Here is a 23,904-nt window from a genome sequence, read left to right on the forward strand (position 1 = left end):
TCATCACAGCTATTTCTATGTATGTTGCCTGAAAGGAAGACTGTTTGGATTATTAGAGACATATATTATTACTAGTTAGACTGACAGTTCTGTTGGCAACTGAAATGGATGACACTTACGAACTGCTCCTCAACGATCCAGAAGTCTCTGCACACGTAACCACGGCGATGAGCGCACCAGTGACGATAGAGACAACAAACAGCAAACAACGGACACCGCAAATACAGAACAACATCACTGACATCGCATCTCAATGTAAAACGAGTGGGAAGCCACATGCACTCAGAACTGAGAACTGCAGGGCTTCTAAGAAAAACATTGAGTAGTTCAGTGAAAGGGTTCTTTCTGGTTCTGATCTAGCTAGCAGTCCTATGGCACACCGTGTAACGTAAAGGAATCGGATAAAGGAATCAAGAACTCAGATGGTGAGCCAAGGAAAAAAGTTGTAACATGGAAATTGTCAGTTCTGTGCTAGACTGTGCACGTCTGACTGTTCAAAATCTGGTTTAGTTGGTGGACTCGATCGCATAACTTGTGCCCACAATTTCCATGATAAAGGAATTGGTTAACAAAATGGTATTCTTCACTGCTCTACTGAGTACTATGACGTACTTGGCATGTCGCTCAATCCAGCATCTGTCTACGTAGCTGGGATGGAAGCAGTTGATGCGCAGTTCTGCAGCTCTCTGCAATGGCACAGGGGAACAACAGGGAGCTGGTACTGTTACAGAATGTCTCAGCAAACAACTGCTACAAACTACAACAGTACTAGACGAACGGGTCAATAGCGGGTGGGTGCTACTGCTTCAAAAGTACTTAATTAAGTACTTCAAATTAGCACTTCCCTATCCCTATGAGTCGGTGTGCACCGACTCTGTACTCATGCACCCACACCATTACATTCTGTTGGCATCATATTGCGGAGCTTTCCGGAGCTCCGAGTTAGTTGTTGTTTGGAATAAAGCAAGAGAAAAACATAACATTTTGTAGTTCCCACGTTTGCGTTTGAGGTTGTTTTACTTCCCCGGGTCAAAGGCGCACTTAGAGAAACATAGGACAAAACCACCAAAGGTAGCATATGCACAGAGCATTCCTTAGCATGCAACACTGGAATGTGACAGTTTGCTTCCAAGAGTAGCGTAGGACTTCTACATGGCATGACATTGACCCTGGAAACAATGGCACGCGACACTGTCATTATGAGAAGCGTGTAGCTAGCAGAGCATGTGTGTGTAGGTGGTGGGGTTGCCAGTGATACGATCACGGCTACTCACACGTGCCCGCTCGCCGATCCTCCCAACCAGAACGTGAGTTACATGGCTCTCCACCCGACGCAGCACCTTGCCACCCATCAGACGAATTTTGCGGCAGACACGTTTCTGCACAAGCATGTGCACACACACATACACACACACACAGATGCACAATCATACATATGTACACACATGTTCACAAAATGACACAAATCAGTAGAGTATACATGTACATGTACAGCACTTTCCAATGGTCAGTTCTGCTGCTAGCTGTCCAATACAGTAAAGTATCAATAGCTGTAGGCTTGGATCAAATGCGACATGTGTTAACATGTAATACATGTACCGTACTCGCCGCAGTGTAAGCCGCACTGGAGAACAAGCCACACCCAGATTCTTTTGTCACAAAATACAGACATCTACCCTGTACTGTACACCGTTCATTTGACCACCGTAGTATAAGCCACACTGGCTTTTTTTGGATGAATTACAAGCTTATGCTTCGGAAAATAATATGGTACTTTTGTTTTTTCTGACTTCCTTTCCTCTCCACCGCATACATTGGGACTGCATGGTGCACATAACTAAGGTTTGCCCACATTTTCTGTAGTAGAACAGCTCATTGCATGTGTATGCATAATGTTTGTAAATAAATCGTGCCATGATGGTGCATGTGCATGAATGTACCGTATCGAAAACACACCCACCAACACCCACTATGTCTGTAATAGAAGGTAAATGACGGGAAAAGCTTCAAAGGCCAAACAGATACCATTATTGTCACGGTTATCCAAGCTGAAAGTGGCCGGCAAAAATACATGCCCATAAATGAGGTATCCGGGGAGAGAGGCGTTTGTGTGAACCATAATAATCTTACCAGACACTGACGGTCAGCTTGCAAGAAGCCAGAGACGACAAACTTTGCACCATGCAAAACATGGCGACACACGCACCCCTCTGCACATGGTGTGATCTGGCCCTGGAGTGAGAGGGGGGGAGAGAGGAGGGCAAGAGAGAGGAGGGCAAGAGAGAGGGGGGAGGGAAAGAGAGGGGGAGAGGAGGGAAAGAGAGGGGGGGGGGGAGGGAGAGTGGGTAAGAGAGAGACGCAGAAAAGACCATCTTAGGAATGTGTTTTCCTAACTTACCTATAAAAAAGTTGCCACAAGCTACAGGTACAGAACAGTAACTTAGTAAAAATCCACACGCATCACATTGAGGATCCACTCAGTTCCTAGCGCGTTGATGCTAAACAAACAGGCACGGTCGGGAAAGTCTCAAGCTCTATACTAAGTATGCGCGTTGCCTGTGAAAATGTCCAGTGTTCTTTTCCTTGTAAGGACATGCCTGTCCAAAAGGGTTCAGGTAATCGTGAAGAGAATGATTCTAATCTCACGAGTAACGAGAAAGTTGCAAGTTCAGGACCCTCACTATGCTTGCTCATTACCTAGGTCATCGTATACAAACAACTTATTTCGTTGTGCTAGCTCAGCACCATGTGGTGGTATGTGGTTGGTGGGAGGGGCCAATTCCAGATGTTCAGTGGGATTCGAACCCGCAGTGATGCATGGGATGTAGTCCTCCAACACACATCGCATGCATTCTACCAAGTCGTTTCACGCAATGATCCTGTCGTCGAAACTTGATCCCTATTGGAGTATGTGGGTGAAACGCCCACACCACCAACCCTCTGCTCTCCACCATCCGCTGGTACATCACAGCACATCATGTACGGGATATCGAATGTTTTCCTCACTACTCATATGACAAATCTTGGTCGATAGCGTGATCACTGATCAGTCATTAGATGACGGCCGGCCCAGTGGGCCCCCGCACACAGATAACAAATAGCGTTATGACGACCGGCCCACGCAACGTCTTTTGCAGAGCTTGGGGAGAATAATATATACTTATAGTCCTGTTGGAGTCAACATCATGTTTCTCCACAACGTGTAGGCAGTAAGCGAAAAGATGATGTGTAAATAACGTTACAGGAGTCTACGCGTACATTCAGTATGTACAAACTGGGAACGAAAAAGAGCAAGATGAGTTGGTGTGTGTGTGTGTGGGGGGGGGGGGGGCTAACCAGAAATATTCTTCAAACTTTTTGTAGCCATTAGCTATTAGAGTAAGCCACACCAACAGTTCTCACTTACCAAATCAAATTCGCTGTACGGTGAAGAACTGTTGCCGTGTCCACCATCGCTACATAGCGGCACCGTGGACACGGACCTTCTTCGTCCACCATCTATCTCCGCCATTGCTCTCGGAGTACTGCCGAAGCCAAAGTTACGCTGGCAGACCCGGCCGGTCACAAGTCAAGTACGGAGCAGATATACACAACGCAACAGCTAGAGCCAGGTCACCGTGACGCTGAAGTGAAGGACGACATTCGAAGACACGTAGCGAAAGTAACAAACTGCAACAGCGAGAGCGCGCTATCTCAGGTCAAGTTTTCACCAGCCGAATTCTGAAGAAAACCCTCAGGCCTAGAGCTACCCTACTTTGGCCGCTAGCCGGTTCGGCGGCACGGTTTCAATCCCAAGCTGGACAGGCAACTAGCAAACAGCCAAACATTCGTAATAGCTCTCTCCGCCAGCTCTGCTGCAACACGGCCTGCTTCTCACTCTCACTGATCTCAGAGCCTTTCTTTCCGCTTTCAAGTCTTTCCAGTTTCCTGCTAGTGCTCGCTAGCTTGCAAGAAATTTTGAATTTGGCGGTGCGTGAGTAGATCTACGACTGGTAGCTAACTGCATGCTATAATATTGTTGCACTAGAACTAGCGCACTAGAAGTTACCATGGCGACCGTGCACGAAGCATGCATCTGACATGGGACTTGGCCCGTAACGGCGTAAGCTTGGGACTCGAGTCCTGCTCAGGGAGTCGTAAAATACGACGCATACTGCCACAGCCCGCTGGCGCTGGTACAAAGACTAAGTCATCATGGTCGTGTACCCCAAGAATGCGGAAATCGTTGCTTTCTCTCATGGAAACCCTAAAAAATCACTAAAATTCCAGATTCTACCAAGGGCATGGATGGGTTTGATTGGACCTTGGTGGATCCAAAGGATCCACTCAATCGATCTGGATCCGGATCCAACCGATCAAACGGGCTTTTACGACTCTCCCTGGTAGCATATTATGCAGTGTGCATGCCGGGCATGCAGTGGTGCCACAAGACGTGTCTCTATGCAGTGTGCATGCCGGGCATGCAGTGGTGCCACAAGATGTGTCTCTATGCAGTGTGCATGCCGGGCATCAAATGGTGCGACAATACCGGCTGTCTCTACCGTCATACAATGTAGATCTACGCTGGTCACTGAACTGACTGCGTCCATCAGATCAGTCTGTACATGTAATGCGGAGTGGCAGGAGCCGGACAATCAATGCACTGCGACTACTAACTAGCCATACATCATGCACAACCGGCATTCCTACAAAACCTATTTTGTAACAAGTACAAAACAGTGCTGCATAAACAGGTGCAGGGCGCTGAGGGGGGGGGGGGGGGGGGGGGCAACGAAATCCGGACTCGTGGATAATATACAGCAGCACCGAGCGCCCTGGGGACGAGCGTGTGGCACACATGTACTGCATGTACATATGTACAGACTTGCACGGACTGGACGGTGCAGGACATCTCACACTGCTCTGCAGGATCCTAGCCACTTCACAGTCTCAGTCCTGGCAGAGCAAAGCCTGACCTCTGCACACGTGCAATTGCAACACATAATTATGGTTCTGGAACTTAGTGGCACATGTCACTCGCAAAGCCAAGCGGAATCATGTAGTCCTGCTGCTGTAGATATACAATGTGTGCAATAGAACAACTCAGCTCCATAGACCCAGGTCTACTCCAGTGTATAAACTTGATTTTCGTCATCATACAGGTGACAACACCTGGTAATAGAAAAGTTCCGCGATACATAAGTCATAAAGTTAGTTTAGTACGTTAGTGGGCGCCAAAAACCCGCGAATTCGCGAGTTTTTCACTCCACTTACGGAAAGTTGTCTTCATAGAGTACGTAAGTGGAGCTCTACTAATGGAGGTGCTCCTTATTGGAGTACATATTTTATGACTCTCTCCCTGAGTTGTTCACTGTATGTCATTCGTAGTTGCCAAGAGCAGCTACATGATTCGAAAACTCCGTATGGCGGAATACGGATCAGCATGCAGTGTACGTAAGACTTTCCGTAGATCGACTCCGTTTTTACTGACGTAATTTCGTTGTGCGGAACCCCTCTAATAACCACAGTATTAAAATTGCTCGAATCCAATCACAGTGTTGCGCTGCAACATAAGTGCTTTGTCTTTTAAAATCTCTCTGACTTACAGGCTTCTATCAGTTCTATGCATAGTTAGCAATCAGAATGTTAGCTCACAATAGTAACATGGAAAAGAGGAATAAATAGAAATACCTAGTATAATTTATAAACGCGCATGGCAAAATAGTTACTGGGACGAGCATTCCAATGCTTACACAGCATCATTTGTGAAAACTGCACCAGGCCAGCATGTTACTAAAACACCCATGATCCATGCATAACCCCTATAGTGTGTATAATGCAGAAACAGGATAAACAAAGCGCACAACAAGTGGCTCAGAAACAGCTAAACATCAAACCAAAGATTCTCTACAACAGAAACAGCATGTACAGCCATGTACAAGGCAGTAGAGAATGGGATAGACCTCACGATATGTCCATATGTACAATGTCAATAGTCAGTGGTGTGTGCAAAGCATTCAGACTACCAACAATAGCTCCAAAACAGCAGGACAGAGCGTGCTCACTGGCCACTCACTTCTGCTTGATGACCTTCATGAAGACCTCCTTGGGCACTTCAATGTTGCCCACCATTCTCATCTTCTTCTTGCCCGCTTTCTGCTTGCTGAGCAGCTTCAAGCGACGTGTTATATCTCCACCATACTGTGCACATAACAAAGCACAATAAGAATTAGGAGATTTACCGGTACTTTGGCCGATTGGCACCAAGCGACGAAATCAGCAAATTTCAATCGACCGCTAAAATAAGTTGGTTTACAACAACGAAGAATGGGCAAGGCAGCATCTCAAATTCTGGCAATACTGGGTAATCTCCATGCTGAAAACGCACAATTGTCATCTGGTTTCGTTGGATTTTTTGTTACGTCTTTTCCTTACTTTTTTACACAGCAGCAAAAGAGAGCCAGCAACAGAAATACTGACCGAGAAGAATTGTTTACGTGCACAAATACTAGATAGAGCTTCTTATTTCGACGGGGGCATCCTTGTTAAATTTTGAGGCAGTGTGATCTCGGATGCACTTACAACAAACAGCCCGGACACGCGTAAACAAATCCAGTCTACGAGATTTTCACGAGACTCACACCCAGACCAGACCCAGTAGCTCGTTTCGTATGAAACAAATGAGTTACTGAACCTCTCTACCACCAGAGATGGGATTGGTTGTGATAACAGTGCACTGGCCGTGATAACAAGCAGAATTGCTAGTGCATGGTAAGTTCACACAGTGCATGGTATGTTCACTTACACACTTAGCAGTGACGTCCTTTCGCATCGCTTTGATACTACAGAAAAAAAAACAACGACAGCATCGACAATGACAACAACAGCGGCAACCACAACAACAACAACAACAACAACGACGACGACAACAACAACAATCGTGAGAATAAAGATTTGAAACAACAACAACAACAACAACAACAACAACAACAACAACAACAACAACAACAACAACAACAACAACAACAACAACAACAACAACAACAACAACAACAACAGCTATCGTGAGAATAAAGATTTGAAACAACACAATGTTCCATTCTCGGTTGCCACAACAAATTAACAATGTACATAGTTGTAGTTTTCAATAGCCTGCATCAGTCAGAGACAACCATACATGCTGCAAACGTGCCTGCGAGTTTTCTGGCACTCACACGCGAGTGCGCATGCAAGCACCCCCTCCCCCCCCCCCCCACACACACACAGGCTTGGTACATGTACAAGAGGTCTGATTAAAGGCACTCACGTTTCCCTTGCAATGATCTTCTTGCCTGTCCGTGCCTGGATGGCAATTTCGAACAACTGCCTGGGTAGTTCTTCTTTCAGATAGCCACACACTGCCTTGCCCAGCTTAAAAGCCTTAGTACGGTGACAGATGACGGCCAATGCGTCCACAGGTTCTCCATTCAGTAGGATTTCACACTGAAAGGGGAGAGGAGAGAGAGAGAGAGAGAGAGAGAGAGAGAGAGAGAGACCACCCACAAAGTTAGAGAAAGGAAGGGGAGTGAGAGCTAGATATGAAGCAATTGTGGCAGTAAATGGGATTTGATGATGCTCGCAAGAAGCATATAATTATGTAGAACATCCTTAGACGCTTGCAGCAATCTGATTTCAAAACACAAATTCAAAATAATGCGACTATACCTTAACAAGGTTCGAATCCTCCCAGCCATCATCTTCATACTCAAATCTGTATGACGAGGAAATATTTATACGGACAAGCAAGTGGAGAGAGAGAGAGAGAGAGAGAGAGAGAGAGAGAGAGAGAGAGAGAGAGAGAGAGAGAGAGAGAGAGAGAGAGAGAGAGAGAGAGAGAGAGAGAGAGAGACAGAACAAGCAGATGAAATGAAACACACAAATACTACACGCAGGCCAAAGACAAAAACAACAACACAGCTTCGCAATTCTAGCAGGAGTAAAATTCCAAATTCAATCAACCCTGTTGCTACAACCTATTATTGAAATCAGTACTGCAAATCAACAAAACATCAAGCTAACAGTGCTAACTAGCCTACTGATAAACACAAACTTACGATGCATAGCCAGACGTAGTCCCCTTTAGCTTGTCATAGAAATCGACGACAATTTCTGCCAACGGCAAGCGGAACTTCATCATCAGCTGCGTACTGTCTATGTAGACACGGTCAAGTATATCACCGCGGTGACCCTGCACGATAAGTGAAAGGAAAAAACCATAAATTACGAACAATCAGATCTACTGGGATGGCTCTGAGGGAAGACTAGGGTGCTCGATATCCAGAAGTTAGACGCGGCTGCTTAGATGTAGCACAACAGCGGACACTGACGGCATGTCATAACACTGAGTTCTTGTAGTACTAACATAACTGTTACTGATACAGTGACAAGAGAGCAGTGTGGCAGAAGCAACTTGATGAACAGAAAACTAGAATGCTCAAGCCTCGTGACAAGGCAACAGCGCCCCGGGGCAGAGCTTCACTACAAGTCATAATTTGCTACCCGGCGATAGGTTTTCGTCATGAAGCTCTGAGTCGTAAGCCACAGCTGCATTCGCCATCGTGGAATATCGGCCTAGCCCAACTGTTATACTGTGTAAACTTTTTCACTTTTTAGTGAGCTTCGCCTGCTACTCAACCCATGGGTTTCGTCCAACTGTTTGCTAAGGAAGATAGTTCAAGATACGTTGGAAGAAATGAGAGTCAGTCAACGAGAGTGTGGGTGGGTGTCATACCTGGCAGAGCGAGATCACTTTGCCGGCGTACTTTTCCGGGAAAATAAGTGTGGCCTTGACCATCGGCTCCTTGAAGTAGGACACCTCCGCTGGGTCGGGAAACTATACACAAACATACATACATACATACATGCACACACACACACACACACACACACACACACACACACACACACACACACACACACACACACGCACAAGTTCATGGCACGAGGAACAACCACACTGCATAATACGCTGAATGCACCATCCAGCGCACATAGCTTTGGGAAATCCAGTCTGACTACATTGGTCAAGGTGATCAATACTGTACGTATCTTGGCTAGGAGTTCCATTGTCAGTTGCCACTCAATCAGAACTGAGTAGACACCTTGGGTCCTTTCCATCATACGACTGTCCACTCTGATTTCTCACAGTATGCCAGTTATTGAGAATGGTTGCAGAAACATACCTTCAGGCTCTTGTCGGTGATCGTCCTCAAGGACGACGTCCACGCTTACCAAAAAGTAAATTAATATTATTTATAGGTACGGTTGCGCTCGGTGAAATCCGACCCAAAGTGCAACGCTGGTGCCCTGGACCAGTTCTGATTACATCATTGTATTTGTACACTTATGTGTTCAGCCGCATTCGTGCCACCTCCAGGGCGCCAAGGGCCGTGCAAGTTGAGCGTGCCAAATATGCACTCTGGGTGGGATTTCACCGAGCGCAACTGTACTAGTCTGCTACTGGACCATAACAGCATACACTGTACGTAAGCTCACCTTCTCTGGTTGGCGAATCATTACCAACTCTTCAGTTTTGGTCATCATTGCTGAACAACACGAAAGTAACCAGAATAACACGTCTTTCTTTGAATGGTTTGACAACGGCTAACATTGTGGTGCACCTAAAATACATGTTATACAGTTATGTAAATACCACTAACCACATTAGCAATGTGAGTGACTCGGTGAGTGCATCAGTGAGTGGGTGAGTGGTGTGTGTGTGTGTGTGTGTGTGTGTGTGTGTGTGTGTGTGTGTGTGTGTGTGTGTGTGTGTGTGTGTGTGAGAGAGAGAGAGAGAGAGAGAGAGAGAGAGAGAGAGAGAGAGAGAGAGAGAGAGAGAGAGAGAGAGAGAGAGAGAGAGAGAGAGAGATGGAGAGAGAGAGAGGGAGAGAGAAAAAAGAGAGAGAGAGAGCTTCTCTGTGGCAGGGCAAACAAAGCTACACCGACAAGGTAACCTACCTTGGAACATGACACTTGGCGAAGTACAAATAACGTGGGCGTCATGCTCCTGAACAACACCGAGAGAAACAAACCAAAATCAAAAGGCAGTGGTACAGTTTTCAACACATCTGGTTTCTCAACAAAAGGTCACGAAAAACTTTCACTTCCTTTTTTAAACTAACACTTGACACCTTTCTATATGATAAACCAGTCATTATCACTGACAATGAGCCAACTTTTACTTCACAACGGAATAAAATGCCCAGTAGCTAGTAGCTACTGGTGATAAAACGGCAAGGGTGCACGGCAAGGGTGCATGCTTGACTGTACAGTACAGTATACCGTAGTGTTGTGTCTGAAGGCCGTGCTTAGTCCTGTAGAAACCAATGTCAGCGCTAAGCTTCCAATCAAATCAGGCTTGTATTCAAACCAGGTATTTCTATGCATGTTAACCCTAGAACCAGGCTTGTGTGCAGATCTTGAAAACCAGGCTTGTATTCACAACAGATACGAGACAGGCGCTTATACAAGATGGACAGTACGGTATCTGAGAGCTCCGCTGGGATGTCATCACCTCCTAATGCAGCAGGAACAGTGCTGTGATCAGCCAAATTGTCTGCAAATTGATCAAACTACACATTACCACACATCGGGAAAGGAGCATCACAAGAGCCTGTAAATGTTGGACAGCTCTCAAGGTATTGCAGGCTGCACTAAAAGGGAGGAAGTGACCTAATAAATACTCCCATACACTGGCCACCAAAACGTACGCTCTTTTACATTGGAAAGAAGATGAGTAATTCCACCATATCCATCCCTGTGTGTACGTGTTCTTGAGTTGGGGAGGGAACACACCCAGGCGGTGCACTGGAGCAAACAGTACAGTGCAACTTGAGCAGGACTCACCTCCTCTAAGCGCTGGGTGAACACCTCCATGTGTAACATTCCCAGGAAACCTAGCCGCCAGCCTTGACCAAGAACGGCACTGTGCAACAACACACAGGACGTGAAGAAACAACACGTTTGCAGCTGTTGGAAACAACATGTTTGTAGCTGCTGGAAAGCAGCAAGATGATCAATGCAGAGGATGCTAATCATTGACTCCATCATCTGTGCGAGTACCAGAGCCCTGCACTGGGTGACACTGAGCAGCAGATAAGATTTAGTGTTACTGTTTAGTGTACTGTTCTTCTCCGCTATACTACCATGGGTATTGTAGTTTCGTGTTACCTGGCATGGCGCTATACTACCATGGGTGTTGTAGTTTCGTGTTACCTGGCATCGCGCTATACTACCGTGGGTGTTGTAGTTTTGTGTTACCTGGCATCGCGTTGCACATCCACACTAGCATCATTCAGCGTCAACTTGTCCATGGCGCTTGTTAGCATCTGAAGATCATTGGGGTCGACGGGAAAGATGCCACAAAACACCTACACAAAAACGAAACAAAAGAAAAAACAGACTAGTATCAAACACATTCACGGTCCGCGTGAGACTCGGCTAGAGGCCGAGATTTCCACATCTGTAGGAACGCCCACTAACCTCCAGCCGTGCTGCGACCCACAGCTAATTGGGAACTCGGGGGGGGGGGGGGGGGGGCCTGGCACATGGCTGGTTATATATCCTATCATACCTAATAGTGTGGCTCAGGGAAAGGTATCTCAGCACTTTGCTTTTAAAAAGTGATAGGCAACAAAAGAGAGTGGTTATCACCTGATACACCACCCATCATTTCTCAGTGAAATGCGATTTCATTATTCCAAACTTACAACAGGTTTGATGGGCTTGAAGCCGGGGAATGGCGTGATTGTCTCACCCGTCCGGTGAAATGTGTCTCCCACGCGTGCATCATGTGATCTCTTCATGTTGCACAGCATGTACCCGACCTGTCCGGCGTATCTGTGAGGACGACACACGGGCAAGCAGTTACGGACATGGACATGCGCGCACACGCACACACACACACACACATACGCACACGTGTGCGTGTGCATACACATGCGCACACAGACACACAAACACACACATACAGACACAGACACACACAGTGTCACACACACACGCATAATTTCACATTGAAAGAGGCCTTTGCTACTTAGGAATTGCCACAAACAGTCAGTAGGCTTGCTGTGAACTCTACACTAACATAATTAGCTAACTGGCTGTCTAACAGGCACTGAACAATAGTCATGACGACAGCAATGGCAGCAACAATAGCAACAACGGCACAACATTCACGTTGGAATAAGACAGTGAAGACACCAGTAGTTGCTGAACTTACAAGCGGGTCACGGGGGTCCGATGGGGATGCATGATGCCAACCTCATCGACAATATAGTCTTTCTGAAAGTGCGCGGAAGTGACAGGATCGCCAACAGCCAGTGAGCCATCCTTGACAGCCACCAGACACAGAGCACCGCGGTGGGGAATGTACCAGGAGTCAAACACCAGCATCCGCAGTTGCTTGTCACGGTCGCTACGCTCTGGCCTAAGATACAGCAGCACACCAGAACCAGCAAACACACGCGCGCACGCACACACACACATGCACATCACACACACACACACACACACACACACACACACACACACACACACACACACACACACACACACACACACACACACAGACAAACACACACACACACACACACACACACGCATCCGAGAGACCAGACTTGACTTGCCAACTATTGCACATTAGATTCGCGATGTTGAACACGGAAAACTTGACTGGTAAGTACGAGCAAAAAAAACAATACATCAAGAAGACAATCCATTTAACATATTGTAGGATGCATCGAAATGAATTTGTGAAAAGCAGTGATTGAGTGTGAGCCAGTGTTGCTCACAAGCCAAATAAGACAATCCATGTTCAAAATACAATTCACTGAGGACAAGACGGGGTCACCGATGAAGGATGAAAGCTCATCTCAACTTCAAAGAAAAACAACAAGAGTGAGCATTGCTTACGGTGGTATTCTGTCGATAACTGCCGGCAGTATTTGATCCACACCAAGACCAGACTTTGCTGACATCTTCGAAAGCACATGAAGAAAAGAAACATATTAAATAACGAGGGTTCGTCAACTTCTGTATTAAAGGCAACATGCTTCTTCTGCAACTTGGTCTACCTTGACTGCTCCAAAGACATGGAGAGACAGTCAGTTTCGATACATAGCCTAACTTGAGACTGAAGTTTGGCCAACATGCCAGCCATCCATTTTCGGGATGCCGACCAAGAACACGGACAGCAACCATGTCACTATTGCCACAGGGTGTTTCATTAGACGTGTAGCGTACACACTACACGATTCAGTGGCGCACACCATCCACAAATACTCACCTGTAAGATTTCACTTTCGTCACACTCAGTCAGCGATTTTAGCTGCTCAATGCTGCGAGGGACGTTGGCAGTCTTTAGGTCGATCTACAGAAGCACACACACACACACACACACACACACACAACACACAACACACAAACACACACACACACACAATACACACACACATGCACACACACGGAACAGAATACCGTTTTAAGAAATAGAATTAACTGATGTCGCCACACCACATAGCCACCTGGCATTGGCTGGCACCATCTGTCAATACAGGAAGTGAGGAACAATGATTGAGGAACAATGATTGAGGAACAGTGATTGAGGAACAGTGATTGAGGAACAATGACTGAGGAACAATGATTGAGGAACAATGATTGAGGAACAATGATTGAGGAACAATGATTGAGGAACACCACCATGATCACTGTACTGCACCCACGACATGTACCAATCGAACCTGCATTACCTTGTTCAGAACGGGAACAAAAAACAGGTCGGCTTCGAACGAGAGGTAAAAATTAGCAACGGTCTGAGCTTGGACACCCTGGGACACAGAGACCATTACAAGCATATAAACAATAACAACAAACAACAAACAACAACAACGACAACAACAACAACAACAACAACAACAACAACAACAACAACAACAACAACAACAACAACAACAACAACAACAACAACAGCAACAAAAGAAGAAGATTAGCAAGCAGGTCAAAAAGCAGCTGAAGCAGAATGCACTGCACACACGATCATCTCATTGTCAAAGAAATGACCTGAGCCAGGCAATAGAGAGGTTCCGGGGTACGATTTTCCGTGCCAAAATCCGTATGGGCGCTACGGATTTTTTCGAGGCGTGCTCCATACAATTTTTCGGCACGGAGAGTCCGTGTGGACTGGCTTTCATACGAACCATGTTTCGTATGGAGATTTTGGCATCATCGAGTGCAGAAAGATTGTTCGCGTACAAATTTGGTACGAGAAACATCGATTTCCGCTGGAAGTTTTGATTTCAGTACAAATTTTCAAAATAAAAAGGCATAGCGCGGGAATATGACGTGTTTGCGATCGTAACCTAGGCAATGATGACAAAGACATACGTTCCATACTCCGGAACATTTCACTGGTTGAAAACGACGTATCAAAAATCCGTAGCGCCTCTACGGATTTTGGCACGAAAAATAGTACCCCGGAACCTCTATAATACAGCAGCTGCTAACAAATTCCTTAGCCACTGAGGGCTGGCTGCTGCTATTCCACTGAGGGCTGGCTGCTGCTATTCCACTGAGGGCTGGCTGCTGCTATTCCACTGAGGGCTGGCTGCTGCTATTCCACTGAGGGCTGGCTGCTGCTATTCCACTGAGGGCTGGCTGCTGCTATTCCACAAGTGGATGGAAAGTTGCATGATGGTCCACACTCTGAGTACAATGTTGAATTATCGCCGGCACAATGACAAATGTCACTCAATCGTGCGTTCAAAGCAGGCAGCCGAGTGATTAACCCGGCTGGTTGTGCGCCCTTGAAGCGTCAATTTGCAGTGACGAACACAAGACATTTCAACAACCATGGATCCTATCACATCGCCGTTCGTTCTTACAGACAGCTAGGGGAGTTTTCTAATCTTCCTAGAGATTTCAACTGCTCAAATCGATCAAAACCTGACAGAGTCACGGCAATTTGAAAGCACACTGTTGAATCAACACTCTAGTATCTATTCAAGTACACGTATAGCTACACAACAACATGTACCCATAGAGTAGAATTACAGTGCTGCTCATGATGAAATCCAGTCACGGCGCTCAAGTTTGCACCTTGCATCATTTCGCAGCCCAGTGTTCGCAGGTCTAGGGCTGCGCAACGCCCAGGATGGCATACTTGATTGACGCGACTGGATTTCATTGAGCAGCATTGTACATGGTAGGGCGCGTTCGAATTGTCTTCATCAACTTTTCAAACCAATTCCTAGAAGAGATTAGTTGAAGTGTCTCATTAGAACGGTTTCTATCATTTTAGAGTTTTTCAGTGGAATTGTCATGGCGATAATGGAAGTTTCCGGAGGAGGAAACTGTAGTTATCACCAACCCTCACCGCGCCCAGCTCATGCCGCTGCCGCGTGCGACCTGCTTGCCCCCGGGCCAGCGACATATTCGGCAGCCCTGTGTGCCGCCTACGGGATCCCAGCTACGACAAGCGCTCAAGGCAGCAGGGTCACCCCCAGGCTGGTCGCGTACGCGGCAGCCTGGGGGGTGACCTGCAAGGTCGCATTCGCCTTTGGATCACGGAAGCGACACAGGCGCTTGGGCCGCACCCCGGGTTACATCAGGGAAGCCTCTGGGGCTCAGGCAGCCTGGTAGGCGTACCGTATACAGGTATGCGAAGGCATAGCAGCAGGGAAATATGCATGCTGGAAAGCACAGCATCATCCGGAAGGCCCCCATGGTTGAGTGGTCTTACACAACTGGCACTTCTTACTGTTGTAGCTTGCAGAACACCAGGGGTTTTTCCTCTCTCGTTTGTCCTAACCTAAAAGGAGATCTACGTTAGTTAGTCAGCATGGATCTTACTAGGCAGCAGGTCGAGGCCATCTCAGAGGCCACCGCAGCGGCAGTAGCATCCACTCTAACCAACGTGCGCTCGGGTGCGGAGAATCGGCCTTCGGCGAATCACGCAGGTGCGGACCATCATGATGTGCATGCCGAGTTGTTGGTAGGCGCCAAACTACCCACTGGGGTGGCGCACGCGTCAGGGGAAAAAATTAGGAAAATACTGCGGGTAGATTATGTGGAGCTGGCCACACTGCTCCCTTCCCGCTCTGCCCACTCGGAGCCTGAAGCCAAACGTTTCAAAATCAACCAAACAGATGGCAACGAGATCGTCCTGGCGATTGCCGCTTCCAGCAAGCGCATGATCGAATCACTGATTGACTGGGTCGAGGCCTGGTCAATTTTTAGTACTGTGTGTCATGCAACATGCCTGATACCGCAAACGGGCTCATGCAGCATCAGCTGAGGGTGGTGCAGGCTGCCCAAAAGTATCGTTTGGCAGCAGTCCTGGAGTTTGACATCCGGGTGCGACAAGCAATTGCTAAGGACTCCTCGCGGTCCATTGGCGTGATGGATACTGAATGACGTTCGATCTTATCGACCATCTCGAAGTAGGTGTGTCTCGGCTGCGTACAAGTACGGTACGAAGTGCATGTTCCGTTGTACATTATTACAATGTACTTGAAGTTCATGTGTAGTTAGCTACACACGTTCATGCCTCGGCTACGCCCGATCATCACGGCTGCATTTGTTAGGGACAAAGAGTCAATAATGATAATTATGTTTCTTTATGGAATACTCACTTGTCGAGAAACGATTCTTTTGCACTCATAAGAGCCATATTCTGTCGGAAGTGCATTGTGCGCTTCCCTGTACTGGCACTCATCATAAGAGTCCTATTCTGTCGGAAGTGCATTTGTGCGCTTCCCTGTACCTGTGGTACTGTACTGGTATTCGCAATTGCACAAGGTTCTCGTGCAATGAGTTCCCGGTCATTGCCGCCATCGCTACATGGATTGTACTGGACTTGCTCAGTGGCGATGACGAAGACGGAGAGGATGTGGAGGAAGAGGAGTTTACTTGTCGAGGCAGAGCAGGTTGGCCTTCAAGCAACTGGATGGGGATAAAAGAGATTGGAGCCGTCTTGATCAGTCCCATTCAACTCCTCGTGCGAATTAAACCAACCAACTACGAGGATGCTATTCAGCTGCAGCTGTTGTCTGAAGATGTTGGCGATACTGCCTACCCACTGAAGACCTACATGATGGTGACCTTCAAGGGACAGACCAGTCAAGGCCAAAGCACGCTCAACACCCGATTATCCATGGCTCGTGTCACTATCGAAAGAGCGTTCGCTTTGCTCAAGAGCCGCTGGAGACGACTGAAATTCATTGACGCCAGTAAGCCACCTCTTCAGAAAAACGAAATTCCTCGAAAAGTCAAAGAGTAACAATTCACCCCCCCCCCCCCCCCCCCTTTAATCCTCTGTTCACAAGGGCAGAGTTCCCTTGCAAACAAGGTAGATAGAACATGGCTATACTGTTGTAAGGCCATGTTCTACCTTACTAGTATTTGCTACAAAGGGTTAATGACAGGAGCAACTCCCGGAAAGAGCACATTACGTGTACATGTACATGTAGCGCATACCTGTGACGCATCAACCAAGAGTACACAGCCGTCGCATGCCGCAAGAGAACGCGACACCTCGTACGAGAAGTCAACATGGCCCTAGAGCAGCAATCAAGAGAGCATCAGCACATCAGCCATAAGTCAAATAGAACACCACGATCAACATAATGATGTGAGGAAACCATGCAAGTGCCATCACCAATCCTCGGTGTCTGGGGCTCCAAAGAAATGTCATGGTGTATGAGTGTATATGTGTGTGTGTGTGTGTGTGTGTGTGTGTGTGTGTGTGTGTGTGTGTGTGTGTGTGTGTGTGTGTGTGTGTGTGTGTGTGTGTGTGTGTGTGTGTGTGTGTGTGTGTGTGTGTGTGTGTGTGTGTGTGTGTGTGTGTGTGTGTGTGTGTGTGTGTGTGTGTGTGTGTGTGTGTGTGTGTGTGTGTGTGTGTGTGTGTGTGTGTGTGTGTGTGTGTGTGTGTGTGTGTGTGTGTGTGTGTGTGTGTGTGTGTGTGTGTGTGTGTGTGTGTGTGTGTGTGTGTGTGTGTGTGTGTGTGTGTGTGTGTGTGTGTGTGTGTGTGTGTGTGTGTGTGTGTGTGTGTGTGTGTGTGTGTGTGTGTGTGTGTGTGTGTGTGTGTGTGTGTGTGTGTGTGTGTGTGTGTGTGTGTGTGTGTGTGTGTGTGTGTGTGTGTGTGTGTGTGTGTGTGTGTGTGTGTGTGTGTGTGTGTGTGTGTGTGTGTGTGTGTGTGTGTGTGTGTGTGTGTGTGTGTGTGTGTGTGTGTGTGTGTGTGTGTGTGTGTGTGTGTGTGTGTGTGTGTGTGTGTGTGTGTGTGTGTGTGTGTGTGTGTGTGTGTGTGTGTGTGTGTGTGTGTGTGTGTGTGTGTGTGTGTGTGTGTGTGCATGCATGCTTGCGCGTGTGCGTGCACTACGAGGCCAACACCGGCTGTACATGTACATGCACATTCACACATTATTCATGAGCTAAGGCCACGTGCACCGTCATCACAATGCGGCATGCACCAGTGTAAATGGAAGAGTGAGTTTTGTGGGAAGTGATAGGCTGATATAAAACTAGATTGCTCCATGGACTTCAACAATGATGTGCTGCTGATGTGCCTCTGAAACCACCAGGGATCACCAGCGATCACCAGCGATCATTTCAGCTGCACCTTGGTCGCGGAGTGGTCGTAAAAGACATGCTTCACTGCTGCATAGTGCATACAAAAAAGGCATACGCTCTGACTCAGACTCACAGGTGTGTCAATCAAGTTGATGAGGTATTCCTCTCCCTTGTGATTGTAGAATAGCGTCACAGTCTGCGCTTTGATTGTGATGCCTCTCTCCTGCTCTACTTTCAAGTTGTCCAGAACTTGCTTGTTCTTGGCACTAGCATCGATGAGACCTACACAAACACATAACAAGAGGCAGGCAGGTAACTGTACGTGCGTGTTCAATGACATCACATGCCTACTACCCCATGTAATAGAAGCAAACCATGAAACCCATGTAACCCCTACAATGTACGGAAAGGACTTGCTAAACGACTTGGGCAACAGCGTTTTGTTGCTAAACTAGTGAATGTTTGATGCCTCTTCCGGAAGCTTTTGGTATTGGATTAGGGCTGATGGCAGAACAAGGAGCGGAAAGTTTACATTCTTCATTCAACTATAATTGTAGCCGAATGCAGTATTCAAGAATAATCCTCGCCCGCTTCCCCGATTGAAATCCGTGGCTGAGTAGCACCTTCTAACTACCACAAAGGAAGAGCCAGCATGCTTCTCTCGACGGCTAGGAAGAGAAAGGCAGAGGAGGATACACCGCCAGACAGCTAAACTCGCTTCGGTAAGGCAGTGTAGAACAATGTCAACTACAGTCCTGCTCAATGAAATCCAGTCGCGGCACTCAAGTTTGAGCCTTGCATCATTTCTCAGCCCAGTGCTCACAGGTCTAGGGCTGCGCAACGCCCGGCGCATACTACAGTGACTGGGCTGGATTTCATTGAGCAGCACTGTACTTGCAGCACTGTACTTGCTGAGGTTGACACAGAGAATGAATGTGCTTCCTACAATAACCATAGTACCAAGAGTTTATGTGCTCTTGATAGTACATGTAGTTTGGTTGCTGCTGCGCACTCCGCACTTGCATCACGCTGATGCAGCCGTAGCTCATACTATACATTAAGGGGTTTTTTCGCAAACGCTGTATAGCCCAACATTGGAAATGTTTAAAGTGCAGCATAACGTACAGGAAAGCGACGTCCAATCGGCTGCCAACAGAAAGACAATGGAAACCCAGAGGTGTTTTGGCCTGTACCTGAAAGTCCAGAAGATGGAGTCCGTATAATTATATTAAAGGACTGCATTTTAGGGGTAGTGACCTTGGCGATAATTCTATAAGGACTGCATTTTGCAAAAAGAATCCTCCCAATGTAGGTGTGGTCTACAGTACTCACCAGTGCATTCCAGCAATCGGTCAGCAAGAGTACTCTTGCCATGGTCGATATGTGCTATGATGCTGAAGTTGCGGGTTCTCTCCAACGGATAGGTAGATACATCCATTGCCTAAACCATACACATGCACATGCACATACACAGAAAACCAGCCAACATAAGCATGACGATACGGAAATGACTTGAAAGCAGTTGTACATGACTGCATATTTTTTACAGTCCATCGTATTCGAATGCTCTGCTGCAGTGAGCTTTTCAGAGCGCGATAACAACACTGTGACCGTATTTCCACCATGGAGCACACTGCGCACACCCACTGCCAATCTTTCGACGCCGTTATCAAGGATAAGATCACTGCAATCTACGCATGCAGTACTGTAGGGCGCCGAAGAACGAACAGACTAGAATTTCACCAGTCACGTGATACCCGCTTGTACATGGTGGCTCAGCCATATAGAGATTTCTAGATGGAAAAATAAGAACGCCCTAGGCCACGACTCTGAAGTTCCCCAGTTCTTCGCCACCAGACACTACTGTATACCACCAACAACCAGACAGCAGTACAGTATACGGGTAAAAACAAAGTACCTGTCCATCTTTGGAGTCCGTTGACTTGAAGCGACCAGCCGCATTCCTAAGCAAAGAAACATTCCAAACAGCAGTTTTAACTCACTAAAATCATACGATTTACAGTGAACGAAAGTACTAGCACTCTAATAAGGCAAGCACCTGCCCCAGAGGACCACAAGGACCCTAGACCAAAGGGTATCATTTCCACTCAAGTACATGTACTGTCGTGGGCATGGAAATCCGATCGGACGAACGGGGCCTGCACCCTTACTGCTTTTAGCGCATACATGTACTGTATACATGTACTGTATACATGTATCACGTACACACTGTCAAAATGGACCAGCAGTGCTCGCGGCTGCAAGGCCAGCGCCCCGTGGCTGCTTCACTTCTGAACGGATTTCAATGTCCGTACAGTACATGTACTACAGAAGTACTGCGAATGTACACATGTTCTGTAGCAAAAGCATTGCATTTACTTGAAGTTTCACTTCAACCTTTCACTTGGAATTTATTTTCGGTTTTCAGTGAACTCCACGGCCACTCCATAACGTGCTCCCGAAGAAATACTTGAGGTACAGAAAATTAATATGGGGCGAAAGTGTCGCAATCACGTACTTTCTACTTTGAATTGTGGCATTCACTGAGACGTACATGTAGGTGATAACGGTTACAACAGACTACAGAGGCGATGATGCAAGCGCTTTGCTGGGACAGGACATGCATTGTAGAAATGGTGCCGGAAAGGCAATCAATCATGGCAGAGGTGCTAACTTTGCCACACACTTGCAAAAGACTATGGACAGATTGATTGCACAAGTCCCATAAACTTACAGTCACGAGGCCTCGAGGCTCTCCTCTCAGCCCATGTTTGCATGTTTTATTAAAAAATATCCTTCCTTGTAAGTTGCATAAGCCCATGTCCCTACATCAGTCCACAAGTGCCTGTCAACTGTTGTAGATCAGCACTGATATGAGTGTGACCAAGAGGATAGACAGCGTTTATGTACTCTCTTGATGTGACTCTGTGCGCATGACCTTCAAATCCCGCATTAAAAGGGAAGTTAAGCCTAAAATCAAATGTTCATCAGTTGTAGTCTTCGGGGTGCTGAGTCGAATGGCCTTGGTCCGAGGAAGCTGAGATGCTCCATTCCTCCTTTATTCCCAATCGAACTCGCGCACTTCCACCGAAACTGGGTGACTGTGCCCTACTAGATGGGGATTTGAATGCAAAATGTCTAGTCTTTTGGACGCTGAGTCGACTGGTATTGGTCCGAGAATGCTGCGATGCAGCGTTCCTCCTTTATTCCCAATCGAACATGGTTGAACAAGCGGTCATGTGCTCTTGCGTACACCAGTCACCTGGTCACCGTGCCTAGCCTGTCCCTGCGGGAATTTGCGGAAAAAACTCTCGAAAACTTACGCACGAAATTGCGGCAGAAAGTAACAAAAAATGCGACGAAAAGTGCGGAATGATGCAGAACTTGCGCGGATTTATTTGCAGAAAAGTGCGGATTTGGGCCAAATCACGAAATATTTTGCATCGTATATCTACATGTACTCGGAAGTCGTACTGTGCAAATAACCTACAGGATCATGGAAAGAACTAGGTAGAAAGAACTGCGTGAAAAGTGCAGAAAAATGTGAGATATAGTGCAGAAAACAAACAAAAAACGCGGGATATCGAGGATTTTGCTGAAAATCGCGGGTTTGGGCCAAAATCGCGAAATTTGTTGCATCCGTGGAATCGCGATTTCCTGGAGGGACAGCCTAGCCTAGCGCCTGCAGGGTACAACTTACAGCCTGTTTGACCTTTTTAGGGCACACTCCTGTCACTCGAGTTGAACTCGAGTTGAACCTTGGTGTGAAAGTTGTCGCTTGTTGGCGCGGTGACCAGGTGACTTGGCACGCAGGAGCACTTGCCCGCTTGTTCAACCATGTTCGATTGGGAATAAAGGAGGAACGCTGCATCGCAGCATTCTCTGTACATTGTGTAAGCCCATGGCGTTGCTGCTTCTTATGTACGAGTCTACTAAAAGTGCTGGCAACGTATTACAGTACTGTCGGGCGCCGAAGAATTGGGGGTCAGGGTTCTAGCCTAGCCCGTTCTTATTTTTAGCGAACATAGCGGTTTCGTTCTTATTCGATGGTACAGTCTTACATGTACATTTACGCAGAGGTATACGTCTGGGTGTACATTATAGTGTACATTCCGGTTTCCGTTCTCATCTGCAAAAAAACTCAGCCTAGACCGTTCTTATAAATTGGTGAAATTCTAGCCTGGCCGTTCTTCGGTGCCCGACAGTGCTGTACGTGTATGGTTCTTGCAACCTTACAAGGAATTACGTGCCATAGTAGGATCCATTGAAGTCAAGGATAACCCCCACCCTCACAATCAGTTGAAACTCAACAGTGTCCCAGTTTTGTTTTCCTCTACAACTCCCAAGTCACTTCTTCTACATGCACTTGAAATGGCTTCAGATTACATAATTTCAACTCAACTACATGTACATGAATTTAGAAGCTCCAGAGCATTGAATTGAAGGGTGCGCTCTACAATCGGATTATCCCGCATAGTAGGTACTGGTGAAATACTTGCTACAGTGCATTACATGTTCATTGTATATGGCTCGTGAATTTGCTCAACAACTTCACACACATTCTGACTACCTACAATACAAGTACATGTACTCACAAAAGTCGAGGACTTTGAGCACTTTGCAATCCAGGTACATATCGCAGAACTTGCCTTCCACCACCAAGAAAAGGACTTTGCCTTATGTAGCAAAGCCTGCTCAAAATCGCGCTCATTCTAGACACACCCAGTTATCGGAGGACATTGCCTCATTTTGTTTGAAAGTGAGCTGGATCCTCTTTCTCTTTCACTCACACACTGTTCATTTTCAAACGGCTAAAAATCTGCAAAATGACGTCAGTTGGCTTAGCAAGTGCACGTGATCTAGTATTTGCGAATTATTTGCCCAGCATAGGCAGCATGCAGCTATGTGACTGTCTGGTAATAATGTATGTCCATGAATGCATGGTCATGATGATGGGCTACAAATAGCTATTACCAAGAGTAGATAAACAAGAGTGTGCAACTCCGGATGGATTGGCCCGGCCACGGCGGAATTTTTTGTTGACGTAATCTTTTCGACGACGCACGCGCTGCGAGCCTTTTGGAGAGTTTTCCCTCGTGCACTTGGCTGGGCTTTACACTACAAGGTCGGTGCCCAGCACGTGCTCTCACACTGCTCTGCGGCAAAGCCGCGTTTCTCTGAAAAAAGGTGACGTAAACAAAAAATTCCGCCGTGGGCGCGGGGTATCTGCAGATTGTGCAGGAGAGATCCGGAGTTGCACACTCTTGTTTATCTACTCTTGCTATTACTAGTATCAAGAGTACATAACCCCCCAGAGCTGAG

At 46.9% G+C, this 23,904-nt stretch overlaps 2 protein-coding genes across 2 annotated transcripts in view; both read right to left on the reverse strand.

Moving 5' to 3' along the window:
• The window catches only part of LOC135808695 (uncharacterized), a 35,360-nt gene extending 31,421 nt beyond the window's left edge, over nucleotides 1-3,939 (reverse strand). Inside the window, exons 1-5 of the mRNA XM_065321918.1 lie at nucleotides 3,407-3,939; nucleotides 2,131-2,232; nucleotides 1,275-1,379; nucleotides 613-686; nucleotides 120-147 (exon numbers count right to left, since the gene is read on the reverse strand). Of these exons, the coding sequence (XP_065177990.1) occupies nucleotides 120-147; nucleotides 613-686; nucleotides 1,275-1,379; nucleotides 2,131-2,232; nucleotides 3,407-3,511 (414 nt within the window). The 5' untranslated portion in view covers nucleotides 3,512-3,939. The remainder of the gene's footprint in view (nucleotides 1-119; nucleotides 148-612; nucleotides 687-1,274; nucleotides 1,380-2,130; nucleotides 2,233-3,406) is intronic.
• Nucleotides 3,940-5,529: 1,590 nt separating this feature from the next.
• On the reverse strand, nucleotides 5,530-23,350 carry LOC135808696 (translation factor Guf1, mitochondrial-like). Its single transcript, XM_065321919.1, has 20 exons — nucleotides 23,178-23,350; nucleotides 20,501-20,546; nucleotides 19,915-20,023; nucleotides 18,716-18,864; nucleotides 17,491-17,571; nucleotides 13,767-13,844; nucleotides 13,304-13,387; nucleotides 12,931-12,995; nucleotides 12,239-12,445; nucleotides 11,727-11,856; nucleotides 11,278-11,387; nucleotides 10,864-10,942; nucleotides 9,976-10,024; nucleotides 9,514-9,563; nucleotides 8,750-8,851; nucleotides 8,073-8,206; nucleotides 7,684-7,729; nucleotides 7,286-7,461; nucleotides 6,785-6,821; nucleotides 5,530-6,180 (listed from the first exon to the last, which is right to left on the reverse strand). Exons 1-20 carry the CDS (start codon nucleotides 23,291-23,293, stop codon nucleotides 6,052-6,054), a joined length of 1,977 nt encoding a protein of 658 aa, XP_065177991.1. The 5' UTR covers nucleotides 23,294-23,350; the 3' UTR covers nucleotides 5,530-6,051.
• Between the last annotated feature and the right edge of the window lie 554 nt (nucleotides 23,351-23,904).

This window comes from Sycon ciliatum, chromosome 2, assembly GCF_964019385.1.
Source record: "Sycon ciliatum chromosome 2, ocSycCili1.1, whole genome shotgun sequence".
Lineage (NCBI taxonomy): Eukaryota > Metazoa > Porifera > Calcarea > Leucosolenida > Sycettidae > Sycon > Sycon ciliatum.

Excerpts from the sequence above, each read along its gene's own strand:
- LOC135808696 (XM_065321919.1), bottom strand. The coding sequence starts at position 23,293 with ATGAGCGCGATTTTGAGCAGGCTTTGCTACATAAGGCAAAGTCCTTTT. Across the intron at positions 12,996-13,303 it reads ACGAAAGTGAAATCTTACAG|ATGTCAGCAAAGTCTGGTCT; the intron begins GTGAGTATTTGT and ends GTGCTTTCGAAG. Across the intron at positions 10,025-10,863 it reads TCACCCAGCGCTTAGAGGAG|GAGCATGACGCCCACGTTAT; the intron begins GTGAGTCCTGCT and ends GGTGTTGTTCAG.